The 23865-nt window shown below is 39.7% G+C and overlaps 1 protein-coding gene across 6 annotated transcripts in view; it reads left to right on the top strand.

Annotated features, from left to right (window-relative positions):
- Positions 1-23865, top strand: part of cnot1 (CCR4-NOT transcription complex, subunit 1) — a 159222-nt gene that overhangs the window by 67028 nt on the left and 68329 nt on the right. For 4 of the 6 annotated variants that reach the window (XM_060838293.1, XM_060838289.1, XM_060838290.1 and 1 more), the window contains 9 exons: positions 1026-1196; positions 5538-5665; positions 7670-7910; positions 8274-8393; positions 10327-10449; positions 12777-12928; positions 18768-18918; positions 20819-21020; positions 22780-22923. In XM_060838293.1, coding sequence (XP_060694276.1) covers positions 1026-1196; positions 5538-5665; positions 7670-7910; positions 8274-8393; positions 10327-10449; positions 12777-12928; positions 18768-18918; positions 20819-21020; positions 22780-22923 — 1432 coding nt within the window. The remainder of the gene's footprint in view (positions 1-1025; positions 1197-5537; positions 5666-7669; positions 7911-8273; positions 8394-10326; positions 10450-12776; positions 12929-18767; positions 18919-20818; positions 21021-22779; positions 22924-23865) is intronic. The other 2 variants (XM_060838294.1, XM_060838292.1) reach the window with 1 other exon arrangement.

Genomic DNA, 23865 nt, shown 5'->3' with positions numbered 1-23865 from the left:
CCCGCTGAAGCGCAACCCACCCAGACCCATTCCCCTACATTTACCCCTTCACCAAACGCTACGGGCTGTTTAGCCAGGCCAATTCACCTAACCTGCATATTTTTGGACTGTGGGAGGAAACCGGAGCACCTGGACGAAACCCATGCAGACACGGGGAGAATGTGCAAACTCCATACAGTCAGTCGCTGGAGGCAGGAATTGAACCCGGGTCTCTGGTGCTGTGAGGCAGCAGTGCTAACTACTGTTATCTATTGCTGAATTCCTCAGTCATCCCTCTTGTTCCTTCTCTAGTCTTGTGTATTTCCATTGCAAATCCAGCCGGTCTCCCATGTATTATTCTCTGCAAATTTGAGATAATCCAAAATTTCACGTCCTACACACATCCAATCTCATTCATCCTGTGCTCACTGCTGTCTGAGAGAACTGTGATCAGCGAATTCTGCGCATTCATATGCCTTCAGTTACCTTGGCCTTGGGTTCTGCACTTTCTTTTCTGCATCTTTTTCCTCCCTTCTGACCCTTCAACACCTATCTCATTGACTAAACGTCTGAGTTAAATGGCCAAATATCCCATCATCTGGCTCTGTCATATTTTTGTGCTAGAATGCTCTTCTGAAGCACCTTGGGATGTTAAAGGCACATTGGGGAGAAAAAAACCAGCAAATCCACAGATTTTAGTTTGTGTTGTACGGAGGGTATATTTACCCTGAGCAGATTAATGATTTTGGTACTATTTACACTCCTCTAAAGATTGGAAGAACCTTTTAAGCAAATGCTGATTCGTTTAATTTAAAACTGGAATAATAAGATATGGCAGCATCCAGCCAAAGATGCAGAGAAAAATAGTCCTTGTAACCTTTGCCAGAGAATCTGGATGTCTTTCCTTCCAAAGCAGTTGCACTTGTATTTCTCTCCTTTCGTTTCCACCTGGAATAATGTATGTCATGCATTTATGTTGATGATGTACTTCTCTGCACTGCACTGGTTGCGAATAAAATCGTGAACTTGTATTTTCTTTTCTCCAGAATCCAAACCTAAATTTTAAAGAAGTGACTTATGAACTGGATCACCCAGGATTCATCCTTCGCGACAGCAAAGGTCTACAGATAGCTGTGTATGGCATCCAGAAGGGGATGGGGATTGAAGTCTTTCCTGTTGATCTCATCTATAGGCCTTGGAAGCATGCAGAAGGACAGGTATATTCGCACAGCGGAGGCGTTTCAATGATAGTTCTCTAAGATAATATATTGTCAGCACTTCAGCTTTTCCTTGAATTCTCAGCTGATGGTGAACTGCGTAATCCATTGTCACATGAAGTTTTTTAAACAATTTCACAAATGTGATCAGGAGAGCAATTTCTCTTATAACACAGCACTTTTTTTATTACAATGGGAGGGAAGGTGGAAGTCAACTGTCATTTTTAATATATAAATATGAAGTTGAGGTTGTAATCGTGAAGTTCAAGCTAATGTTTTGACAAACATGGGCTCAAACCCTGTCCTGAGAACAGTTGAAAATGAAATTCAATCAGTAAATCTAGAATTGAAAGTTAGGTGCACTAATGGTGGTGATGAACCTACTGTTGGTTTGTTATTTTTTAAAAAAAAACCCATCTGGTTCACTATCCTTTCGGGAAGAAAACCTGGTTTCCTTACCCACTCTGACCAACATGTGACTCTCGACCCAAAGCAATATGGTTGACTCTAAAATGCCCTCTGTCAAGGGCAAGTAGGGATGAGAAACAGATGTCCCACTTGCCCAATGAAACCATAAAGGAAAAACTGCAGGCATTACCTCGGAATTATCTCTTTTTTTTTCCTAATTCCTCTGGTACTTTGAGTTATTTCTGCTCCTCTTCTGAATGCTTTAACAAGGCAGCAGTTTAGTTCTTAGTCAGACTTCTGTTTTGTTTGATAATTGTTTCATTTGAATTGTAAGAATAATCGAAGGAGACTCAACCCAGCTGGAGTGACCTGTATTACATAGCAAGTTTAATATAGACAATGCAGCGCATAGAGGCAATATCTCTGCCAGCTTTTAAATGTTAGGATCTCTAGTTTTGAACTCACCCTCTGTATCTGCCTCCGATCTTCTCATGAGACTATAAGGCATTGCCTGGCCCACTTCTGCAGTCGATTCTGTACAGCTGTCCAATGGGATCACAGTTGACCCGATAATTCTCAACTCCGTTCCTACCTTATCTGCACAACCTTTGGTTCTCTCTTTTTTTGGAATAGTAAATCTTGGCGTTGAATATAATTAACAACCCAGCATCTGCACTAAAGAGTTCTGTATATTCACTGTCCTCTGAAAGAAGAAACTCTTCCTCATTTCTGCCCTAACTGGGAAGCCCCTTACTCTGAGATTGTGCCCTCTAGTCTGGTCCTAGTTCTCCCACAATTGGAGGTAACCTCTCAGACTTGTAGAGTAGAATCATGAAACAGTACAACACTTTAGGCCATTCAGCTCAATGTCCATGCTTGTTCTTTCAAAGAACAATCCAATTAGTTGCACTCCTTTTTTTTCCCTTTAGATTCTGGACCATTTTTCTCACTGGTCATGAATTATAAAATTTAAAAAGCAATCTTGAATCAAATCTTAATGTCCTCTGTTTAGAGTCCTGGAGTATAGAGACATGCCCTTTGGCCCATCATGTCTATGCCAACCCACAGACACCAAACTATATCAATTCAGTTTGTTTGCATTTGGTTTGTAGCCTACTATGCCTTGGCATTTTAAATGCTTGTCCAGTGCTTTATAAGTGTTGTCAGAATATCTGCCTCCTCCATCCTCTCAGGCAGTGTATTCTGTATTTCTACCACCCTCTTGGTGAAAAACTTCTTCCTCAGAACCCCTCTTAAATCACTTAATCCTCACCTTAAATGTATGCCTTCTGGTATTAGATATGTCTGCCATGTGAAAAAGATTCTCACGATCTACCAGTCTATGAGAGGAAGACAAACCCACCCTGTCCAGTCTCTCCGCATAGCTAAACTTTTTCATCATGGGCAACTTTTTGTTTATTCGTTCAAGGAAAGAGGGCAACTGCTGACTAGGCAGCATTTATTGACCATTCCAGAGGGTAGTTAAGAGTCAAAAGTATTGCTGTGGTTCTGGAGTCACATGTAGGCCAGACCAGATAAGCATGGCAGTTTTCTTAAAGGGCATTAGTGAACAAGGTCATTTTTTTCCCTGACATTCAACCATGGTTTTGTGGTCATCACTAGAGTCTTAATTCCAGATTCCAATTCTGCCATTTGCCTTGGCAGGGATTTAGCCCCAGAGCATCACCGGAGTCTCTGGATTAACAGTCCAGTGATAATATCAGTAGGCCATTGCCTGGTGAATCTCCTCTGCACCCCCTCCAGTGCAATTGCGTCCTCCTGATAGGCTCAGGCCACACTATCTTCCTCACTATTGACAACCACCAGCAATTTTCATGTCGTCAGAATTATTGCCAGTAATTTCCCTACCACTGACATCAGACTTACTGGTCAGTAATTACCTGGCTTATTTCTGCTGTCCTCCTTGAACACAGGAACCACTTTAGCTATCCCACAGTTGTCTGGCACTTCACCCATGGCCAGCAAAGTATTAAATGTCTCTTCCAGGGCCCCAGCAATCTCCTCCTGTGCCTCCCATAGCAGCCTGGGATACGTCTCATCAAACTCTAGGGATTTATGCACCTGAGCCTGTTTCTGTGATATTTGCTGATTTTATATAGAAAAATGTTCAGTTAATCAGAGTATCATGATTGATAGTTACTGACAGATGTTATGAAAACTGAAACATGCTTATAAGATTGAATAATTGAGTCAATTGATTGGTATGAGATGACTATTAATTGAGATTTGTCAGAAATGACAACTCAACAATTCCTCAGAAGTGGAAGGTTGGTGGTGAGTTGAAATTTGAAGTTGATTGTGGACTGCTAAATACCCATCTGTTGTTGCCAAGTCAGATGTGGATCTGATTCTAGTGATTTAAAGTATTTTATTTTCTGAATTGGTTCAAACTTCTGCTTTAAAAATGTAAAATATGTAGTTGAATTTTCTTGCACACCTGTGCAAGTGTTGTTTTAGTTCATTAATTCATTTTATATAGTTTTACTCGAGTTGAGGCAGTTCCACTTCAATTTTTGCACTTCGGCCAGTGGAAGCACAATTTATGTTGTTGAAATAAAGACCTGTGGATGCTGGAGATCTAAAACAAAATCAGAAATTGTTGGTGGAATTCAGGCCTGGAAGCATTTGCGAGGGCAAAGCAGAGTTTACATTACAAGTACTCTTCATCTGAACTCGAAACATTAACCTCTGCTTTTTCCCCACAGCTGCTGAGTTCTGCCAGTGAACTTAGTTTGCTCACTGGGAGTGTATTGGGGTGGAATCATTAGGGCTGGTGGGAAAAAATTTTTTTGAAGGGAATAAAAAAAATTTGTGGTTCTACAGTGCAAAAGTTTAAAAAGGCCTCAGATCTGAGGGGAAAAGAAAGCAAATTTGTTTTCAGTGCAATTATTTTACATTTCACTTTTAATTGGATGTCTGTTTTGAACAGTTTTAGAAATTCTGAGAAATCCGATTTATTTCCCTTCAACCAGTTGATTTGGAAATCCAATAAACTGATCTTTAAGAAACAAGTGCATCTTGTATAGACTCTGAAATTTTCTTATTAAAGAAGCAGCATTAATCCCTACCATGCACATGATTTTTAATTGTGCTCTGGGGCTGCACAAAGTTCAAATAATTTGCTCAGAGGGTCAGCCTTCATTTTTCTTCTTGCATGCCCACTCCCTATTGTGCCTGTGTACATATGGTAGAGAGTGACACACTTGTGAATATTTCTTTGAAATTATGTGAAGGTGCCAGTATTGGACTGGGGTGGACAAAGTTAAAAATCATACAACCGGTTTATTTGGAACTACAAACTTTTGGAAGGTAGCAGCACTCCGAAAGCTTGTGCATCCAAATAAACCTGTTGCAGCGTAACCTGGTGTTGTATATTTATTTGAAATACAAGCCTTTGGTAAGTTTTTAAGGACTGGTCATTGTTAAATTTTTTTCAATTACTTTTCATGTTGATGCACTGTCAAGCTTCGGCCAAGACACCATGGTTGAAAGAAAATAGATTTTTGAGTTATTTAGGGAGTAGTGTTTAAATGCGATTAAATTAAAGCAAAGTCTGCATTGTGGATGTGCAGATGGTAGAAACCATCAGACCAACCATGTCAGGTTCCAAGCAGGTATTATCGTTTTCCTGTCATATTTGTTGCTGTGTGTGTATGTGGTGGACGGAGTGGATATTCAGATTAGAAATAAACACTTGAAGAAGTGGGTGAAGATTTATCTTTTGACCACTGCAATGCTTCAGCAAAAGTCTTTCTGCCCCAAGTAAAGATTGCAGCACGTTGTGTATGCCATATGTGAAAGGCAGTTATTGAGAACCCAACTGAGGTTACTGCTTTGTTGAAAGTCCTAATGGGGAAACTTGGTTTGGTAGGGTTATTGTTTGAAATGCTCACCTATGTTTTGTTTTTCCAGCTATCATTTATTCAGCATTCATTAATGAACCCAGATATCTTCTGTTTTGCTGACTACCCATGTCATACTGTGGTGACAGACATCTTGAAAGCTCCTCCAGAGGATGATAACCGAGAAATTGCTACATGGTATGTATGTACTTCTGAAAGTTGGGCACATTCAGAAGAATGTGGCATAGAACTATACTAGTTTGAGATTTGTAATTGAATTTGAAGACTACTTTAAAAGGGCAAGTGTGACCTTGAGGGGGTGAGGCATTCACTATGAAATTCTGCCGTGAAACATTTCAGAACAGGCTTGGTGTTACAATTTAAATTGAATCTTGGAGTTCAATGCTTAGATTTAGTTAGTGATTGTTTGTCCACTTAGACGTTTTTGGGTTGAGTTTTGAGACATTTCTGACAGTTCTGAGGAAGGATCACTTGACCAAGATGTTAACTCTTGATTTCTCCCCACTGATGCTGCCAGATCTGCTGAGCTTTTCCAGTAATCTTTTTATAGATTCTTCAGCTTCACATATGAAAACAATAAAGTTTTACAAAATGTTTGAAAGACATTTAAAGCAGTTTGATATGTTGCTTGAAGTTATGGATTCATGATTGGGAAGAGGGGTACTGTGGACCACTGTTGGAATGAAATTTTGATTACAAATAAAGGCTTAAGAATTGGATCTTCTTGCTCTGGCACAGAGGTTTAAGGGTCAATGTAATGTTTTCAAATGAGAAGTCTTGAGGGAATTAATCAATTATGTTCCCAAGGAGAGTCTTTTTGGACTGAACATTAAACTCGTATTTCTTTCTCCATGCATGCTGCCAGAACTGTTGAGTTTCTTTAGCACTTTATTTTAATCCTAGATCTTCAGCATTTGCAATTCTATTGTAATAATGAACAGTTATTAGAGATATCAAAAGAGTCAGAAATGGAAGTTTGATTTTTTTTGGTTCAGAAAAGTGCTTATGAGAATATGAAATACTGTGAGTGCCAATTGATAATTTGCAAAGAAAATTTGGTATTTTTAAAAAATTATCAAAGCAGCGAAGGGACCTTGTATTAAGTGGGTTAAATTGCAGTTTTGGCATCAGCACAAATACAGTGGGCCGAGTGATGTAATTTCTGTGTCTGGTGCTGACGAGTACAAATGAGGCCACAAGACTGTCTGAGCATATTCATTTATTATTCAGTAACAATCATTTGTTGTTCACCTATTTAAAACTGCAGTTGCTGTTGAAACGGATTATAGAGTATAGTGTCTCCATATACCTTTTTTAGACTGCTCCTCCAGTGAGTCATCTCGGTGACCACTGTGCTTGTAGCTAAAGCTTTTACTATAAGCTCCATTTGCTTCCAGCGTTAAGTGGGAGCTAGATAAAATCTTCAGACTGCTCATTCAAAGGGAGGAGAAAGAGGCTGTTGAACCCAGGAATTATGATTTTAAGGTTGCTGATTTTTAAAAAAATAAAGTTTCACTGAAAATTGCCCTACTTTAACCATACAGGAGTGTGAAGTTCTTGGTCTTTGTAATCCTTGATGTTATGCAATGTTTTCAAAGACTCACTCATTACATATAAGGTGGCTTGGTGGTTAGCACTTCTGCCTCAGTGCCAGGGACCGGGGTTCAATTCCAACCTCTGTCTGCATGGAGTTTGCACATTCTCCGTGTGTCTGTGTGGGGTTCCTCTGGGTGATCCGGTTTCCTCCCACAATCCAAAGATGTGCGGGTCAGGTGAATTGGTTATGCTAAATTGTCCATAGTGGTCAGGGATGTGCAGGTTGGGTGCATTGGTTTAGGGCTGTGTGTGAAGTGGTAGGGTGGGCGGATGGATCTGGGTGGGTTACCCTTCGGAGGGTCGGTGTGGACTTGTTAGGTCTAATGGCCTGTTTCACAACCGTAAGGATTCTATGTTGAGGCAATAAGTTATAATTTACTCTAAATTCTGATGAGCTTCAGTTGCTTACTGTGTATTTGCTGGATTGGGTGCAGGTGAGCAAGAAAAATCTCTTTCCTCAGCTCATCTGTAGAGCACATGTGCATTTGGTGTTTGTAATGCTCTTGCATGTGAGACCACTTGACCCTGACTCTGCTGACTGTAAATTCCTAAAACCTAATGTAAAATACCATCCATTCATTGCAGGAAAAGCCTGGACCTTATTGAGACCCTACTACGTCTTTCAGAGTTGGGACAGTATGAGCAGGTCAAACAGCTCTTTAACTTCCCAATCAAGCACTGCCCGGACATGCTGGTACTGGCCTTACTGCAGATTAACCCAACCTGGCACACACTGCGCCATGAGCTCATTTCCACACTGATGCCAATTTTCCTGGGCAACCATCCAAATTCTGCCATTATCTTGCACTATGCATGGCATGGACAGGTATGCTGAAACTGAATATTTAGGGAAAACAGTAACTGGTTGCTTTTTTAACAATGTAATTGTGGGTGTAATACATCTTTATGCTAAGTACAGTTGTGTAGATAACCAGACATTGAGAATACACACTATTTAAACAATTCACACCATTCTTCTTCACTTGGTGAGATGAGGTCTTATACTGTTTGGAGGCATTTTAAAATTTGATTTTAATGAAGTGAAGTTAGAGCTTTTCATATCCTAGATTCTAAGTGTAAAAATTATCTTCTACAACTGAGATAAGTGTTCTGTGGCCATGTATGCATCATAGAGTGGTATATATCCCAAGTGTCATGTTTTTATTTTCATACATTTCCCATATTACAGGGTCAATCCCCATCAATCCGACAGCTGATCATGCATGCAATGGCAGAGTGGTACATGCGTGGTGAGCAGTATGATCAGGCCAAGCTCTCACGCATTCTCGATGTAGCTCAAGACTTGAAGGTAAATACTCTGCAAGTTAGCTCAATGTTCATTACTGGATCTATGTAATGTAATGAGTTTGTGAAGTTCATGTCCCGTTTCTGTCTTTTTACCTTTGATTCAGACTTGTTGGGCTTCCCTTTCTTCTTGTCAGTTTGTTCCATTCAAATTTCAAGGCTGAAAGTTTATAAATAGCTATTCTTGATGATACCTCATGGTAGATAAATCCTGAATCAGAACTCTCAAGATCTTTTAGTATTGCCATCTTAAGCAAGCAGATTAATAGATAAGATGTTTGAAAATTAATGGGTGATTAATTGCAAATTTGTGACTCCTAAGACTCTAGTCACAGTTTTTTAAAATTGATTCATAGGTTGGGGTAGCTCTAGCAGAGTCTGCTTTTATTGACTGAGAAGGTGCTGAGCCACTGCTTTTAGCAATCTCACCAGAAAAAAATCAGGAGCTTGAATGCTTACAGCATAATAGTACCAGTATGTATAAGCATTTCAACCAATATGTTTAATGTGTCAGTACACCTTGTGTGTTCATCACATATTATTTGAACTTTCCTGTTTGTAATTACCATCCCAGGGCTCATGTTCTGCAGTGCAGTTTTGGATGACAAACTTTGATTAAAACTCCAAGGCTTTGGGTTTCACTGTACACGTTAGATTTTTATTCATTCTTTGTATAATTTGTTGACTTCTGTTAGACTTTGACTTGTTACTAGAGCATTGTTTCAAAGGCTCCATTCACATGCTGGTGCCTCATCCTATTGATGCATATTCATATGTTTCATAAATAAATAATACAATTTTAGCAGGCAATTATACACCACTCGCATACTTCCATTAAGGATTTAACCAGGGGTTCTGTATTCACCTTGGCTGTGATCAACTAACTCTGCTCAGGCTGTCGACGAAATGGCTGCTCTGTGGAGAAATGATGCTGATGGATTGTGCAGAATCTCCATTATTGATCTAAAATCCTACATGGGCAAGTTAGCAAATGAGCAAATTGTAGTTCAAAACTGTACCAATACTGGAAGTGTGTTGTACAGATAAATTATTTTGGCTATTAGATTTCAAACTCTATAGTTAAACAGTGCTAGTGAATACAGTCTTGAAACTGAAATTTCTCAACAATTAAGCTGATCGCTTTTTTAAAGATAGGATTATTCAAAGAGTAGGTAAGGTTCATGGCCAGAGCATCTCTGAAGGAGAGTGTGCAAATTACTGAACACTTTGGAGTGAAAATCTGCAGTTGGCTCTACCTTTGACTCTTTGTTTTTATGGTTGAGGACATGAGTAGAAATGAGTCCTCGACTTCTGTATGGAGCAAGCTTGTACTGGTGTCATTCTAAATGTGTTTGAAGATTTTTCTAATGTACCTAGTGCATATGTGAGATGCATTTTAGTAGATGTAGATGACCAAGCTTTGGCAGGTTAATTGAATTTTCATGCGGAACTTAGCAGTTGATGTCGAGCTGGTGTGGTTTAACATAATATTCCATCTGTTGTGAAGCAGAGGTTCTAAGCGCAGAACCTAAATTTTCTAAAGTTGCTTACAACAACTGATGAGCAAAGATTACAAGATTTTGTTTCCAAACGTATATACTTGAAGTTTAATTTTAATGTTTTTTCCCTTTTACCATTTATCCAAATTTTATAATTTTTGCATTTTGGACCGAAACTGCTTTTGTTGCATGGTTGACCTAAGCCAGATCATTTGCTTCCAACAAGGGTTAGAGATGAGCAGAAGAGAGAAAAAATGGCTGGCCTTGTTTGCCCCTCATTTCACCGTCTCTGAGAGTAGCATAGCAGCAGGCTGGGATTTACAACTCCTAACAGACAGAAATCTGATCCCAGGATAATTTGGAATAATTTACAAAACTCCTGAATTTGGCGTAACTTAATGGAGTGATTCTATGATCACTTTTGTTTTTCCCTAACAGGCCTTGTCTATGCTGCTAAATGGTACTCCGTTTGCCTTTGTTATTGACCTTGCTGCACTTGCATCTCGCCGAGAATACCTCAAACTTGATAAATGGTTAACTGATAAAATTCGCGAGCATGGGGTAAGTTATTAATCGTAGGCTTTTTATTTCTATATGTTGTAATGTGCTTCAATGAAGAGTTGGTCATGGAGTGATGTTTAGATTCTCACATTTGAAAGATGATTGTTGTCTGGCACTTGTGTGGTGTGGATGTTCCTTGCCATTTGTCAGCCCAACCTTTCTAGCCAATACTTTACATCATTCCAGGGAAAAAAAAGTTGTAATCATGATCTAGATCTAACTTTGTAGAAGATTGTTAAGGAATCTACATTGAATTCTGGTTATTGTTAGGGCCATGAAGTAGAGATAAGTGGGTTTAATTTAGAAGCTATGATCCAAAATGTGGACTGCCTGTGGGGTTACAAGAACAGCACAGTGAAGGAATGGAATTGTATATCCTTAGGACAAGGTGAGGCGATTCTCTTTTTTTTTATACTCCCCTCAGTGGGTCATGACAAATGTTCTTATTTCCTTTTGGGTCACATAGCTGTAAAACTGCAATTAAACTTAGTTAATCAAATCAGAAATGGAGGGCCTCCTTCAAAGTTGTCTTGAGTGAAAGAGTTTTTTTTTGTAACTCATGAAAACTGGGAAACTTAAACACCTTTCTAAACAGAGAGTAAAGAAGAGGGGGACTGGGGGCCTATACAGTTAGAAAGGTAACAGCAGCTGTAGCTTAAAGTTTTGGGCATCCTGGAGTTGCAAGAGTGAAGCTGGAGTCCCAGCTCATGATTTAGCTCCTGTCCTGTTTCCTCAGGATTGGTAAAGTTAACCAAGACATCCCAATGAATGGTGATTGATTTTTCTTTCTCTCTCTCTCTCTCTACCCCCCCCCCCCCCCGCCCCCCTCAAGTTGCTTTACCTTTGGTACTAGTTTCTGAGGTTGAGAGGGAGAAGCTGTTGATGTACAGTGACTTTATTGATTCTGGCGTCTAGCATTCTTCCATCCCAAGCTAGGCAGTTTTGGAGACAGCAATAACATCTTCCACTGTTATGAATGTATCATGCTAGTGAGAATAAAACAGTGATGCAAATTTCTTGACATCTATTTTGTGCCTTTTGGTTAAAATGGCAATTCCGATGTAGCTGGTTTTGTATGCTCCATGAGGGTTGTTTAGACTTGATGGGTGATCACAGCAGCTACTTTAGGCTTTTTAGATAACCATGAAAGCCTTAGATATTAAATGAAGAAAGTTGAATATTGTTTATTTTTGCAATTATAATACTCTATCATAATTTAATAATCGGTTCAAACATCATTTTGACTTCTATACAATTAATGGAACACCAAGTTAAATAGCATTTAATATGGACTTTATTTCCAGCATCCTTTCGCAGATTGGTCTAGTTTGACTTCATGTAGTGAAACTGCTAACAGGCAGTTTGTAGTTTAGATTCTGTTTTTCTGTACTGAGATTCAGCAGCAACTGGAATGGGAAATGTACAGAATTGCACTTCATTCAATCATTCATCAAAATCAACTACTTTGTTGATCAAAGTGCATCGAAGATTTAAAGTCTGTACTGTTCCATGGATAATCTTGAAATTGTCAGCAGCATATATAATTCCCAATTTTTTTTATGCTTTTAATCCGGGTACCAGCTTCAGACAAGGGGTCTAAATTAAGTCCTTTAACCTGTCAATTGTGATCTGTCTCAAGGTTGCAGTACAGAGGTTTGCTTGGTCTCTTGTATAGATAGTTAACAGATTTAAAGCATCATTGTTGAATGCTTCCAATCTAAAGGCACATGGGCAACTTACAGAAGTGTATAGTTGTAACCACTTGTCAGAATCATAAAAGGATATGCACTTAAAGATAATTGAGATTCATAGTAATTGAGTATACAGCAACATTTTGTTTTAGGATCATTTAGTTAATGGGATCTATATTCTCAAATATTGTGAGATTCATTTTCACCATGTCCCAAATAAACTGTCGTCTTCTGCTCTCTAAGGCAAGTGTACGCTCCATATCTACCAGCAATCCTTATCGCTGCTGATACATCTAGTATCCAGCTCCAAGTTATTTACTGAAGAGATTTGACAAGGGACAGGGAAATAAGTATTCAAATTTTGCCTGTCAGTTTTGTACATGCAAAAATATTCTTTAAAAATCACCAGATGACATGTATCTGTATATGCTGCATTCAGTACTAGTATAGGAAGCCATGTTTCAGTTAAAATTGCAATTTTCATGAATGCAGCCACAACTTTTTAAATGAGGACTTGTGCATTTGAAATCCTTTGAGACGTTGCTGAGATAATAAGGTGTTACATAAGTGATCAGTATGTGTTGGGGAAGGAGTAAGAGACAACAGGATGATAATATCCAACTGTTTGTTTGACAGGAACCATTTATCCAGGCATGTGTGACGTTCCTAAAGAGGCGTTGTCCTTCCATTATGGGTGGACTGGCCCCAGAAAAGGAACAGCCCAAGAGTGCTCAACTCCCTCCAGAAACACTGGCCACCATGTTGGCTTGCTTACAAGCCTGTGCAGGGTAAGATTAGCACTTCATAAGTTTTTTTTTAATATTTTTTTTTCTTCTTTGTGACATTTAGCAACCCAAGGACCAAGAAACCAGAGTTATTTTCCAAGTCAATGACATGTTTTGAATGGTGGGAAATCCATATCCAAGATAGTTGGCTATATTTTGAGCAAACCTCAGTATTGGTTGTCTTTTGTTGTACATTGCTGCCCCGGGAGCTATTTTGTTTTACAGCATCAGCTTTATGTTCAAAGATGCAACTTTATAACCTGAACACCATTGAATTGCGGTTGTGCATTTGCTGATATTTTATGATTTCTTTACCATATGCCTCTACTGCAGAATCATGCATTAGACAAGCCCTCAGCGCTAAAGCAACCTGAAAAAAAATGACTTTCCTAATACTGTTCCTATTAAATCTTTCATTAGATTCATTTGTGTTATCTGTACTTGATTTGATATGCTTTAGAAAACTGGGAAAGGTATCTTAAGATATAAGCAAGGATCACCCTTTGAGCCTTTCCTGCCATTAAAAATCTACAGGTTGGGGAGTCACCAGGTTCTTTGGCCTCACTCTTCCCTAAAACATATTGAAAAGTAGCCACTGGAGTTGATGACTCCACCTGTGAAGCCTGCTCTGGCGTTCTGTCCGTTTGATATATCAGCTGTTTTGACTCATGTTCTGTTGAGAATCTTGCCAAGGGTCCAATCAAACTCAAAATGCTATCTCTGCTTCTCTCTCAGCGTGTGCTGCCCAGCCTGTTGAGTTTCTCTGGCATTTTCTTTTTGTTTCGGGAGTTTGTTTTCACAACAAAAATGTGATCTCTGCTTTAGAAAAATAAAACTGCCGCTTCATCTATAGCCTCTTGGACTGATTATTCCATTTCCAATCCCCTTATGTGGTGGGGGGAGAAAGTCCTTCCTGATGCTACATATGAACGCCTTGGCTTTAATTTTTAAGGCCATTCCCCAACTGAAGGTTAAAAACAATTTGGGCAATTTTTAAATAAAAACTCATTCCTTCAGTAATATGGTTGGATCATTGCCATAAAAAGTGTTGTGTTTTCCTCACTCATCGAGGGTAGGTCCGATCAAGGACAGTAGTGGGAGATTGTGTATTGAGTCGGAAGAGATAGGAGAGGTCTTGAATGAGTACTTTTCTTCAGTATTTACGAACGAGAGGGACCGTATTGTTGAAGAGGAGAGTGTGAAACGGACTGGTAAGCTAGAAGAGATACTTGTTAGGAAGGAAGATGTGTTGGACATTTTGAGCAACTTGAGGATAGACAAGTCCCCCGGGCCTGACGGGATATATCCTAGGATTATGTGGGAAGCAAGAGAGGAAATTGCAGTACAGTTGGCAATGATCTTTTCATCTTCACTGTCAACGGGGGTGGTACCAGGGGACTGGAGAGTAGCGAATGTTGTGCCCCTGTTCAAAAAAGGGAATAGGGATAACCCCGGGAATTACAGGCCAGTTAGTCTTACTTCTGTGGTAGGCAAAGTAATGGAAAGGGTACTGAGGGATAGGATTTATGAGTATCTGGAAAGACACTGCTTGATTAGGGACAGCCAGCACAGATTTGTGAAGGGTAGGTCTTACCTTACAAGTCTTATTGAATTCTTTGAGGAGGTGACCAAGCATGTGGATGAGGGTAGAGCAGTGAATGTAGTGTACATGGATTTTAGTAAGGCATTTGATAAGGTTCCCCATGGTAGGCTTATGCGGAAAGTCAGGAGGCATGGAATAGAGGGAAACTTGGCCAATTGGATAGAAAACTGGCTAACCGGTCGAAGTCAGAGAGTGGTGGTAGATGGTAAATATTCAGCCTGGAGCCCAGTTACAAGTGGAGTTCCGCAGGGATCAATTCTGGGTCCTCTGCTGTTTTGTAATTTTTATTAATGACTTGGATGAGGGAGTCGAAGGGTGGGTCAGTAAATTTGCAGGTGATACGAAGATTGGTGGAGTTGTGGACAGTGAGGAGGGCTGTTGTCGGCTGCAAAGGGACTTAGATATGATGCAGAGCTGGGCTGAGGAGTGGCAGATGGAGTTCAACCCTGCCAAGTGTGAGGTTGTCCATTTTGGAAGAACAAATAAGAATGCGGAATACAGGGTTAACGGTAAAGTTCTTAGTCAGGTGGAGGAACAGAGGGATCTTGGGGTCTATGTACATAGATCTTTGAAAGTTGCCACTCAGGTGGATAGAGCTTGTAAGAAGGCCTATGGTGTATTAGCGTTCATTAGCAGAGGGATTGAATTCAAGAGTCGTGAAGTGGTGTTGCAGCTGTACAGGACTTTGGTTAGGCCACATTTGGAGTAGTGTGTGCAGTTCTGGTCGCCTCACTTTAGGAAAGATTTGGAAGCTTTGGAGAGGGTGCAGAGAAGATTTACCAGGATGTTGCCTGGAATGGAGAATAGGTCGTACGAGGACAGGTTGAGAGTTCTCGGCCTTTTCTCGTTGGAACGGCGAAGGATGAGGGGTGACTTGATAAGAGGTTTATAAGATGATCAGAGGACTAGATAGAGTAGACAGTCAGAAACTTTTCCCCCGGGTACAACAGAGTGTTACAAGGGGACATAAATTTAAGGTGAAGGGTGGAAGGTATAGGGGAGATGTCAGGGGTGGGTTCTTTACCCAGAGAGTGGTGGGGGCATGGAATGTGCTGCCCGTGGGAGTGGTAGAGTCAGAACCATTGACGACCTTTAAGCGGCAATTGGATAGGTACGTGGATGGGTGCTTAATCTAGGATTGATGTTCGGCACAACATCGTGGGCCGAAGGGCCTGTTCTGTGCTGTATTGTTCTATGTTCTATGTTCATCTGTGTAACCTACTGATAGATTAAAAATAAGATTGGGTAAAAAATGTTTGAGAGTTCATCTTCAACTCCAGCAAACCCTGGAAGCAATTGGCGATTATGTGTTATCTATACACACTGTAGTGATCTCCGGCTCAAAGGACAAAACATAGAACAGCACAGGAACAGGCTCTTCAGCCACCATATCCATGCTGTCAATCATAGAACTTTATGATTCTTATCACAGGTGACATTTTGATGTAGTGCTGAAGCAGCCCTCAAATGGAGGAAAAATGGATACCTCCTATTCCAGTTGTTTTTTTTTCCCCCAATTCAAAATGGTTGTCTGTACACTTCCCCTATCAAACAGACTCACTTAAATCTTTGATTTTGTGTAACTTTCTATGCCCACCTAAGCAAACTGCTGTCTGATTTGATGCTACTTGCCAATTTGAATAAACATTACTAAGCATAGGTTATTCATTCAGTCATTTACAAGGTTGTACAGCTCAGGCCCAAGAATGAGGCCACTCATGGACACCAATTACTTCATTCATTATTAATTTCCTCCAACAGTGCCAAACTTTACCAATGCTGCTAAGAAATAAGCACCCACTCTGCCAGGTTACAGTGTTCCCATTATGTAATAAAAACTATTGTTCGTTTTTTCGAGGGGATGAAATTGTAAGAAATAGAGGCAAGAGTAGGCCATTTGGTCCCTCAAGCCTGGTACACCATTCAGTAAGATCAGGGCTGATCAGATTGTGCCTTGCATGGCCATTGTAACCCTTGACACTCTCTCTTGTACATGAAAATCTGTTCAGATATATTCAAGGTTGAATCAGTAATTCAACGTTCCCTTCTCTCTGGGAAAGAGTGACAACGATTAACAACTGAGAGAAAGAAACATTTCATCCGTTCAGTGTTAAATAATAGCAGGATGACCAGTTCTCCTGGATTTCCTGGGAGAAAGCTGCTAAAGTGGAGTTGCAGGTAGATAGGATAGTGAAGAAGGTGTTTGGTATGCTTTCCTTTATTGGTCAGAGTATTGAGTACAGGAGTTGGGAGGTCATGTTGCGGCTGTGCAAGACATTGGTTAGGCCACTGTTGGAATATTGCATGCAATTCTGGTCTCCTTCCTATCAGGAAGATGTTGTGAAACTTGGAAGGGTTCAGAAAAGATTTACAAGGATGTTGCCAGGATTGGAGGATTTGAGCTATAGGGAGAGGCTGAACAGGCTGGGGCTGTTTTCCTTGGAGCGTCGGAGACTTGAGGGGTGACCTTATAGAGGTTTACAAAATTATGGGGGACATGGATAGGGTAAATAGGCAAAGTCTTTTCCCTGGGGTCGGGGAGTCCAGAACTAGAGGGCATAGGTTTAGGGTGAGAGGGGAAAGACATAAAAGGGACCTAAGGGGCAATTGTTTCTCGCAGAGGGTGGTATGTGTATGGAATGAGCTGCCAGAGGATGTGGTGGAAGCTGGTACAGTTGCAACATTTAAGAGGCATTTGGATGGGTATATGAGTAGGAAGGGTTTGGAGGGATATGGGCCGGGTGGGACTAGATTGGGTTGGGATATCTGGTCAGCATGGACAGGTTGGACCAAAGAGTTTGTTTCCATGCTGTACATCCCCGTGACTCTATAATCACCTTTTATGTGCAAACACCTCCTTTGGAATGATATGCGTATAGCCCATGAAAATCTGCAAAAGAAAATTTTTCAAGTGCTGCAACCAAGTAGTTATTTTCTAGGTGTGCTCTTTCTGTTGCTAACATGGCATTTGTATGACAGCAGATCAGAAATATGACTGCACTAATGTATCAGTGAACTTACAGAACTGAAATATATAACCTGGTAAAGGAACATATTTTCCATATAGACAAAATCCACTTGTTGAGTGATTTGGCACATATTAGATTAGATTACTTTTAGATTACTTACAGTGTGGAAACAGGCCCTTCGGCCCAACAAGTCCACACTGACCTGCCAAAGCGCAACCCACCCATGCCCCTACATTTACCCCTTACATAACACTACAGGCAATTTAGCATGGCCAATTCACCTGACCCGCACATCTTTGTGACTGTGGGAGGAAATCAGAGCACCCGGAGGAAACTCACGCAGACTCGGGGAGAACGTGCAAACTCCACGCAGTCTGTCGCCTGAGTCGGGAATGAAAACGTGTTCTGTTTTTAATTACTAGTCCTGTTAAAAGTTGTACCTAACCACATGAAGCTCTGCAACACATTAACCGCCTCTTGGCATTGTGATGCTGAAACCGGGTTTATTTTTTATGTTTCTGGCAATGTACTGCCTTTTGTAGTTTCGCTTATCATTTTAATTCCTGGGTTATTAGGTTATCCATTGAATGACAAAGTAGCAGTGCAGTTTGCTGACAGGAAAATTCTGTATCCCATACAAAATGAACTTACACTGTGGTCCATGTGTTGAGCTGATGGATTAAGCACAGTTTTTGAGTGATTTCCCTGTTTGAGTGTATATTCTTGAATAGGTTATGATTAGAGAGCATTAATGAACAGCAAATGCAGTCTGCATTATTGAAATGTCAGGCTGCCTTTGAGCTGTAACATAGCTGCAACAGTGCCTGGGTGGATTGTTGAATGAAAACTCTGCTGTGGCATGGTTTGTATGATGCACAATGTAAATGGATCTGACTGCACAAATCTGATTTGCAAACTGTTGCAAGTGCTTCATTGCTAATCATGACTGGTTCACACAGCACCTGCGTCACTGTTGTCCAGTCCAACTGTCCTTGACTGCAGTGACAGTATACCTCAAAGCTCCTAATGGTAGGACAGAGCTTGGTTTGGCTGTGTGGTTGTCTGAGCTGTATCTCCAGTCTGAAGTACTTGTTTTCAGTTGAAACCATTTCCTTGACTGCTTATAATGTAGGAACTGTTGACTCTGTTCTTTTGCCTGATGGAAATGAGCGAACAGAAACTAAAATGGTTAGCCTGAATTCTTGGGTGCCGCTGTTAGATATCTTCTATTATTGGGTTATTATAATACCATATTTCCTTTTCCTACTAGGAGTGTTTCACAGGAGCTGTCAGAGACCATTCTCACAATGGTGGCCAACTGTGGCAATGTCATGAACAAGGCCCGTCAGCCGCCACCTGGAGTAATGCCCAAGGTCCGCGCACCTAGTACCAGCAGTATAGAAACCATGTCACCTGTACAGGTACAAATAGTTGACTGAAGTAAAATTGTTTTTCACCTTAGTGTAATCCTTGCAACTGATCAAATGAAAAAATTGTGGAAGGAAGTTGACTAATAAAAATATTGCCTTTTTTTTAAAAAGGTCTAATTACAATGCACTTTTATAATTTAACAACTGGGTATAAATATCATGTTCACTTTACATTTGATTACAAAACTGGCTGACTTCATTTTGAGATTTCCTATTCTAAAGTAGGAATTTATTAATTGTTAGTCGTGATTCACTACTGTTTTTTTTTAAAAAGATGCAGCAATAACCAGTCTGTTTATAGATACTCTAGTGGTCCATGATAAGCACATGAACACACATGCATTTGTAAGCTTGGAGTTAACCAACCTGTCTCAAGATAAATTTTATGTTTATAATTAAATCTGGAAGAATCAATTGGAGAGATGGGATGCATTCGATTTCTTCATTTAATACAGGGAAAACATCATCTCGTGTCTCTCTATTAACCAACACATTGCTGTGCATGCCTGTCATTCCCAACAAGTTGCTAAATTCTGAGAGTGACTAAGTTCCCTCCCCTTAGAAGTTTTTCTCTAATCTGTATGTTTCAGAGCCTGGTTTTGAATCTGCAGCTCTGGATCTGGTGAGAAGCTTCCAGTATCCTCATTTTGGCTGCGCATTTGGTCCCTTTGCAAATTGTTTTTGTATGGCTATTCCCACCAGTATTGTTCCCAGTATCAGTTAGGACTGCAGCTTCCAATTCAGTGGAATCTGGATAAATAATCTCGCACAGTGCCAAGATGGACCTCGCATTTGCTGTCAGGGGCCTGTTGAAAGCCACATCTAGCCATCAGTCTCTTTGGGATATGAGAGGAATATTGAGATAGATGATGGGGAATAAAAACACAAAGCAGAGAAAATGGACAATAGGAAAGACTTGTGAAAGAGTTTGGGGTGGGTGGGGACAGGGAGTGTAAGCAGTGGAAAATATTGTTAGCGATAATGTGTACACAATACAAAAATTTACTTTGAGAAATGAGCACAGACAATGGGTTGAGGACAGGATTGGGCAACTGTGATGTCTGTCTTTTCCCATGGTCAAATAGACTACTGGTGCGGATTATCAGATCAAATGGCATTGGCCATTGAATTAGATCATCGTTGATCTGGGGCCTTACTCCATATACCTGCCTTTTAATACCTTTGCCTACAAAAAAATTATCTATCTCCAAGGGCAACCAGTCCTAATACTTGAGTGACCAACAGCTTGGGGTGGATTGGAATTGCTGGTAGTAGTGAAATTAAATTACTATTTGAAAAACTGAGGGGGATTTGGGTAGGATTCGTGATCAAAACTGATTTTTTTTTTAAAGAGTACCTGTCAACAGTACTGTAAATGTGACCACTCAGTAACGGTTCAAACTTACAGGGTAAATTTAAATACTTTCTCAATTAGTGGAGATTTTTTTAGAGGATCCATTTTAATGCAGATATCCCGTCCCTGCCTCCATGCGCAGATATATTTGCGCAAGTTCAATGATGCTACCTTCTCAAATGCAAAGATTTTCTTTGATGTTTTCTCTGATCAGTGAAGAGAGTTCATTGGAGCTTTATTCGTAGCACGGTCGGTTTTTGGTCTCAGTACCAACTTTAAGATAAAACTGCTCACTGTTTCTTAGCCAGGTTGGGAAACTTATTATAGTGTGGTGAAAGGTGTAATCGAGTAAAGGACTGTAGCTAATACTTTGCTATTCTGTACCTGAGGCAAATTTATATTTGTTTATATTTTTAAATGACTCCGCTTAGGAGGGTATTAGTAGGCCAAGCAAACATAGTTTGTTAAATTTTAATGAGCTATGTCTCTGAAGCTGATTTTTATTTCTTTTTCACCCACACCATGTGCTCTTTTTAGATTGACCCATTGTCTGGCATGGCTTCGTTGACTATTGGTGGATCAGCAGCATCGCTCACTCCAAGTATGCAGGGTTTTACTACTAATCTGAGTTCTGCATTCAACACCCCTCAATCACCAGCAAAAGCCTTTCCACCACTCTCTACACCAAATCAGACAACTCCTTTCAGTGGAATTGGCAGTCTTCCTTCTCAGCTCCCAGGTTAGATTATCCCAGGAATGTTTGATAACTGGTCTGCTATTGTCAAATGTAATATAATTTATATGCTTACATAGTCAATATAGCATGTAAAATTATCTTCACTCTTTAATTTATAAGGTTAGATTATAATACCGTGTAACATACTGTTGTGGTTACATTTTAAACACACTGCAGTACAATTATTACTGAAGATTGGCAATAGAGTGGAATACCAAGCCTTATTCTTATGAAGCAACTTGTCTAGTGACCCAATTGTTTTGAGGTAATGTTGAATTATTGATGGTACCAGGCTAGTCAGATCTCTGATGGAAAGTTAGATTATTGAATTGTGAACAGATCGTAAAGCTGGGTAGATCATACTTTTCTAAAATTTTTGTTAACAACATAACCTTTTGCTCAAGTCTAAGCACGCAATGTTGCTATCTTTGTTTTAGTGAAAGAAAATTAGCAGAAATGAAAGTAAAGACGTTTTAACTCATGAACAGATTTTTAAACTCCTGAACAATAACCTAACACTCTTTGTAGATTGAACAGAAATAATGGCTTTGTATTGAATCAGTACACCCTGGTGCATTGGATTGTTACAATCCCATCATCAGGTGCTGCACATCTAACAAGACCCAGTCCTGTAAATTTTTTAAAAAATAATTTGTCTTTGAAGTAATTAAAATTTCAAAAAATCTGGAATTGCAGGAATTAAAGAAATCGCTTTTTCTTTATTACTATACTCCTTAGCTGACTGTTGTCTACTGTTATATTGTCCCTGACGCAGCTTCAATTCCTTTTTTCCTTTTTAAAACTTCATAATCTTCTCTTTCACTGACTGTATTCCACTACTCTGAAATTTCATTGCTTCAAGCACCTTTGCAAAGAAATGTTGCTTTGCATCTGATTGACCATTGAAAGTACTTCTCACATTTTTGGACCTTTAATATATGCTTTACTCTCAAAATGATTTCTCAGCACAAGAAAAGAAAGTTAGAGTCTGGAAGGTCCTCCCTCTAAGCCCACTAGGTAACTTCTCACTTGGAATTATGGGTATTGCAGTTTCTTAATAGTACAACGAATTAATGATGAATATGTTAACTCCAAACACACGCACACACCCACCTATGTATTTAATTTTGAATTCCAAGAACCCAAACCTACATTAAAGGTACTTAAAATACATAATATAAATCTGTTTCATCACAAACTCTAAATCCAGCTCTGATAGTTGATAAGTGGTCCCTTTCTGGGTTTCTTTTGGAAGTAGAAACCAAATAAACGAGGTGTGTAGTTCTGCAACCATCTCTTTGGAAAGAACAATGCAGAGTATTGTAGACCAACATACAACCTCGCCAAAGAAACCCAGTTTATAAAGCTTGTCCTAGATATTTTAGCTTCAAGGTTGGAGCCACAAACTGTTGACTGACTGAACCCTTCCCCACTTTTATTTTGTTTTTGTTAAACCTCAAGAATAAATGTGTACCAGTATGTGATTCACATACCTGAAGAAATGTCCTACTGAGGTATGACTTGGTCTCAATACATTTGTCATTTGTATTCCTGAATTGAAGCATCCTCTGTCAGTTTGAAGAATGTTGTGTTGGTTAGAAGGGAGGAAGGTGGTGAAGGAATTTCTGCATTGAAGGACCAGTCCTGATGGTGTAATCAAAAAGAAACTGATGTGCAATGTATTCGTAGCATTGTTAACTCCTTAATGAGACGAAGACAAAGTTATTAAGATGGAAATTTTTATTTGATTTTGTGTCTACAGGTAGTTTGGGTACAGGGAGTTTGAGTGGTATGGGAACTGGTGGACTTGCACTACCAACTGTGAACACTGACCCCTTTGGACAGAGAAAGATGAGCACATCTGGACTGAACCCACAGACATTCCAGCAGAGTAAGATGAAACCTTGTAAGTGGTTGTGTTGTCTGTGACTGTTGTGAGAATGTGACCTAGCTAGTTGATTCCACTGCCTCGGTTTAAACATGATTAGTCTTCACAGAGCAATATCATGTAATCGGGGCTTGAAAGAGATTTCCGCATTTAATGAATCAAAGCTGTTTTGAGTATTACCAGGTCTTTCTCCTCCTGTTGCATTTTCAGTAACCGTTGTAATCAGAAGGTGCACAGGTTCTTGATGTACCTTTGTCACAAATTAGGCTTCATCTGCTATAGAAATGAGCAATAAACACTGGTCTTGCCAGTGATCCCTTCCATCTCATTAACGAATAAAGGAGTGATCATACTCCATTGATTTTTAAAGCTAGGTTTACTAGAGACCTGGCTGTCCTATATATTGATGATTATGAAATTACCAAGTTGAAGTGCAAACATTGTAATAGCCAGCAAGGGCATACATTCTCCTGACAACGAATGTGGGAACTTTGGCAACAAAATCAGAGGAGTAGAAAAATGAATCCATATTGGTAGATGTGTATTATTCAGATAATTGGCTAGCTGAGAAGCATGCAAAGCCATTTTGTTTGAAAACTGCTTCTTCAAAGCACTTTCAAAACTATTTTTAGATGCTTTGGAAGAAAGATGATATTTGAAACCTTGGTCCTGATTTAATCCTGCTATAATGAAATTTCTGCATCTGAAGTCAAGAAAACTGAGTGAAGCCAAAGTCTAGCAGCAAAATTGAAAGGCCTAGAATTATCAGTCAGTATTTATTCAATGAAGAAGGTGTAGCTTTGGAAGTTTGCATTAAATTTGGCTGGACGGGATGTTTGAGATTAGAACCAAGATCTTTGCATAGGCCTGAAGGATGAAGATTGACCCTATAGGGAACTGTAGAGGTTTGTTCTTCACTTCTACATATTTTAAATAACTTTTCTCCTAAACCCATACTGA

Source organism: Hemiscyllium ocellatum, chromosome 17 (genome assembly GCF_020745735.1).
Source record: "Hemiscyllium ocellatum isolate sHemOce1 chromosome 17, sHemOce1.pat.X.cur, whole genome shotgun sequence".
Lineage (NCBI taxonomy): Eukaryota > Metazoa > Chordata > Chondrichthyes > Orectolobiformes > Hemiscylliidae > Hemiscyllium > Hemiscyllium ocellatum.
The sequence above is the reverse complement of the archived record's forward strand: the minus strand, read 5'-3'. Positions and strand labels throughout refer to the sequence as shown.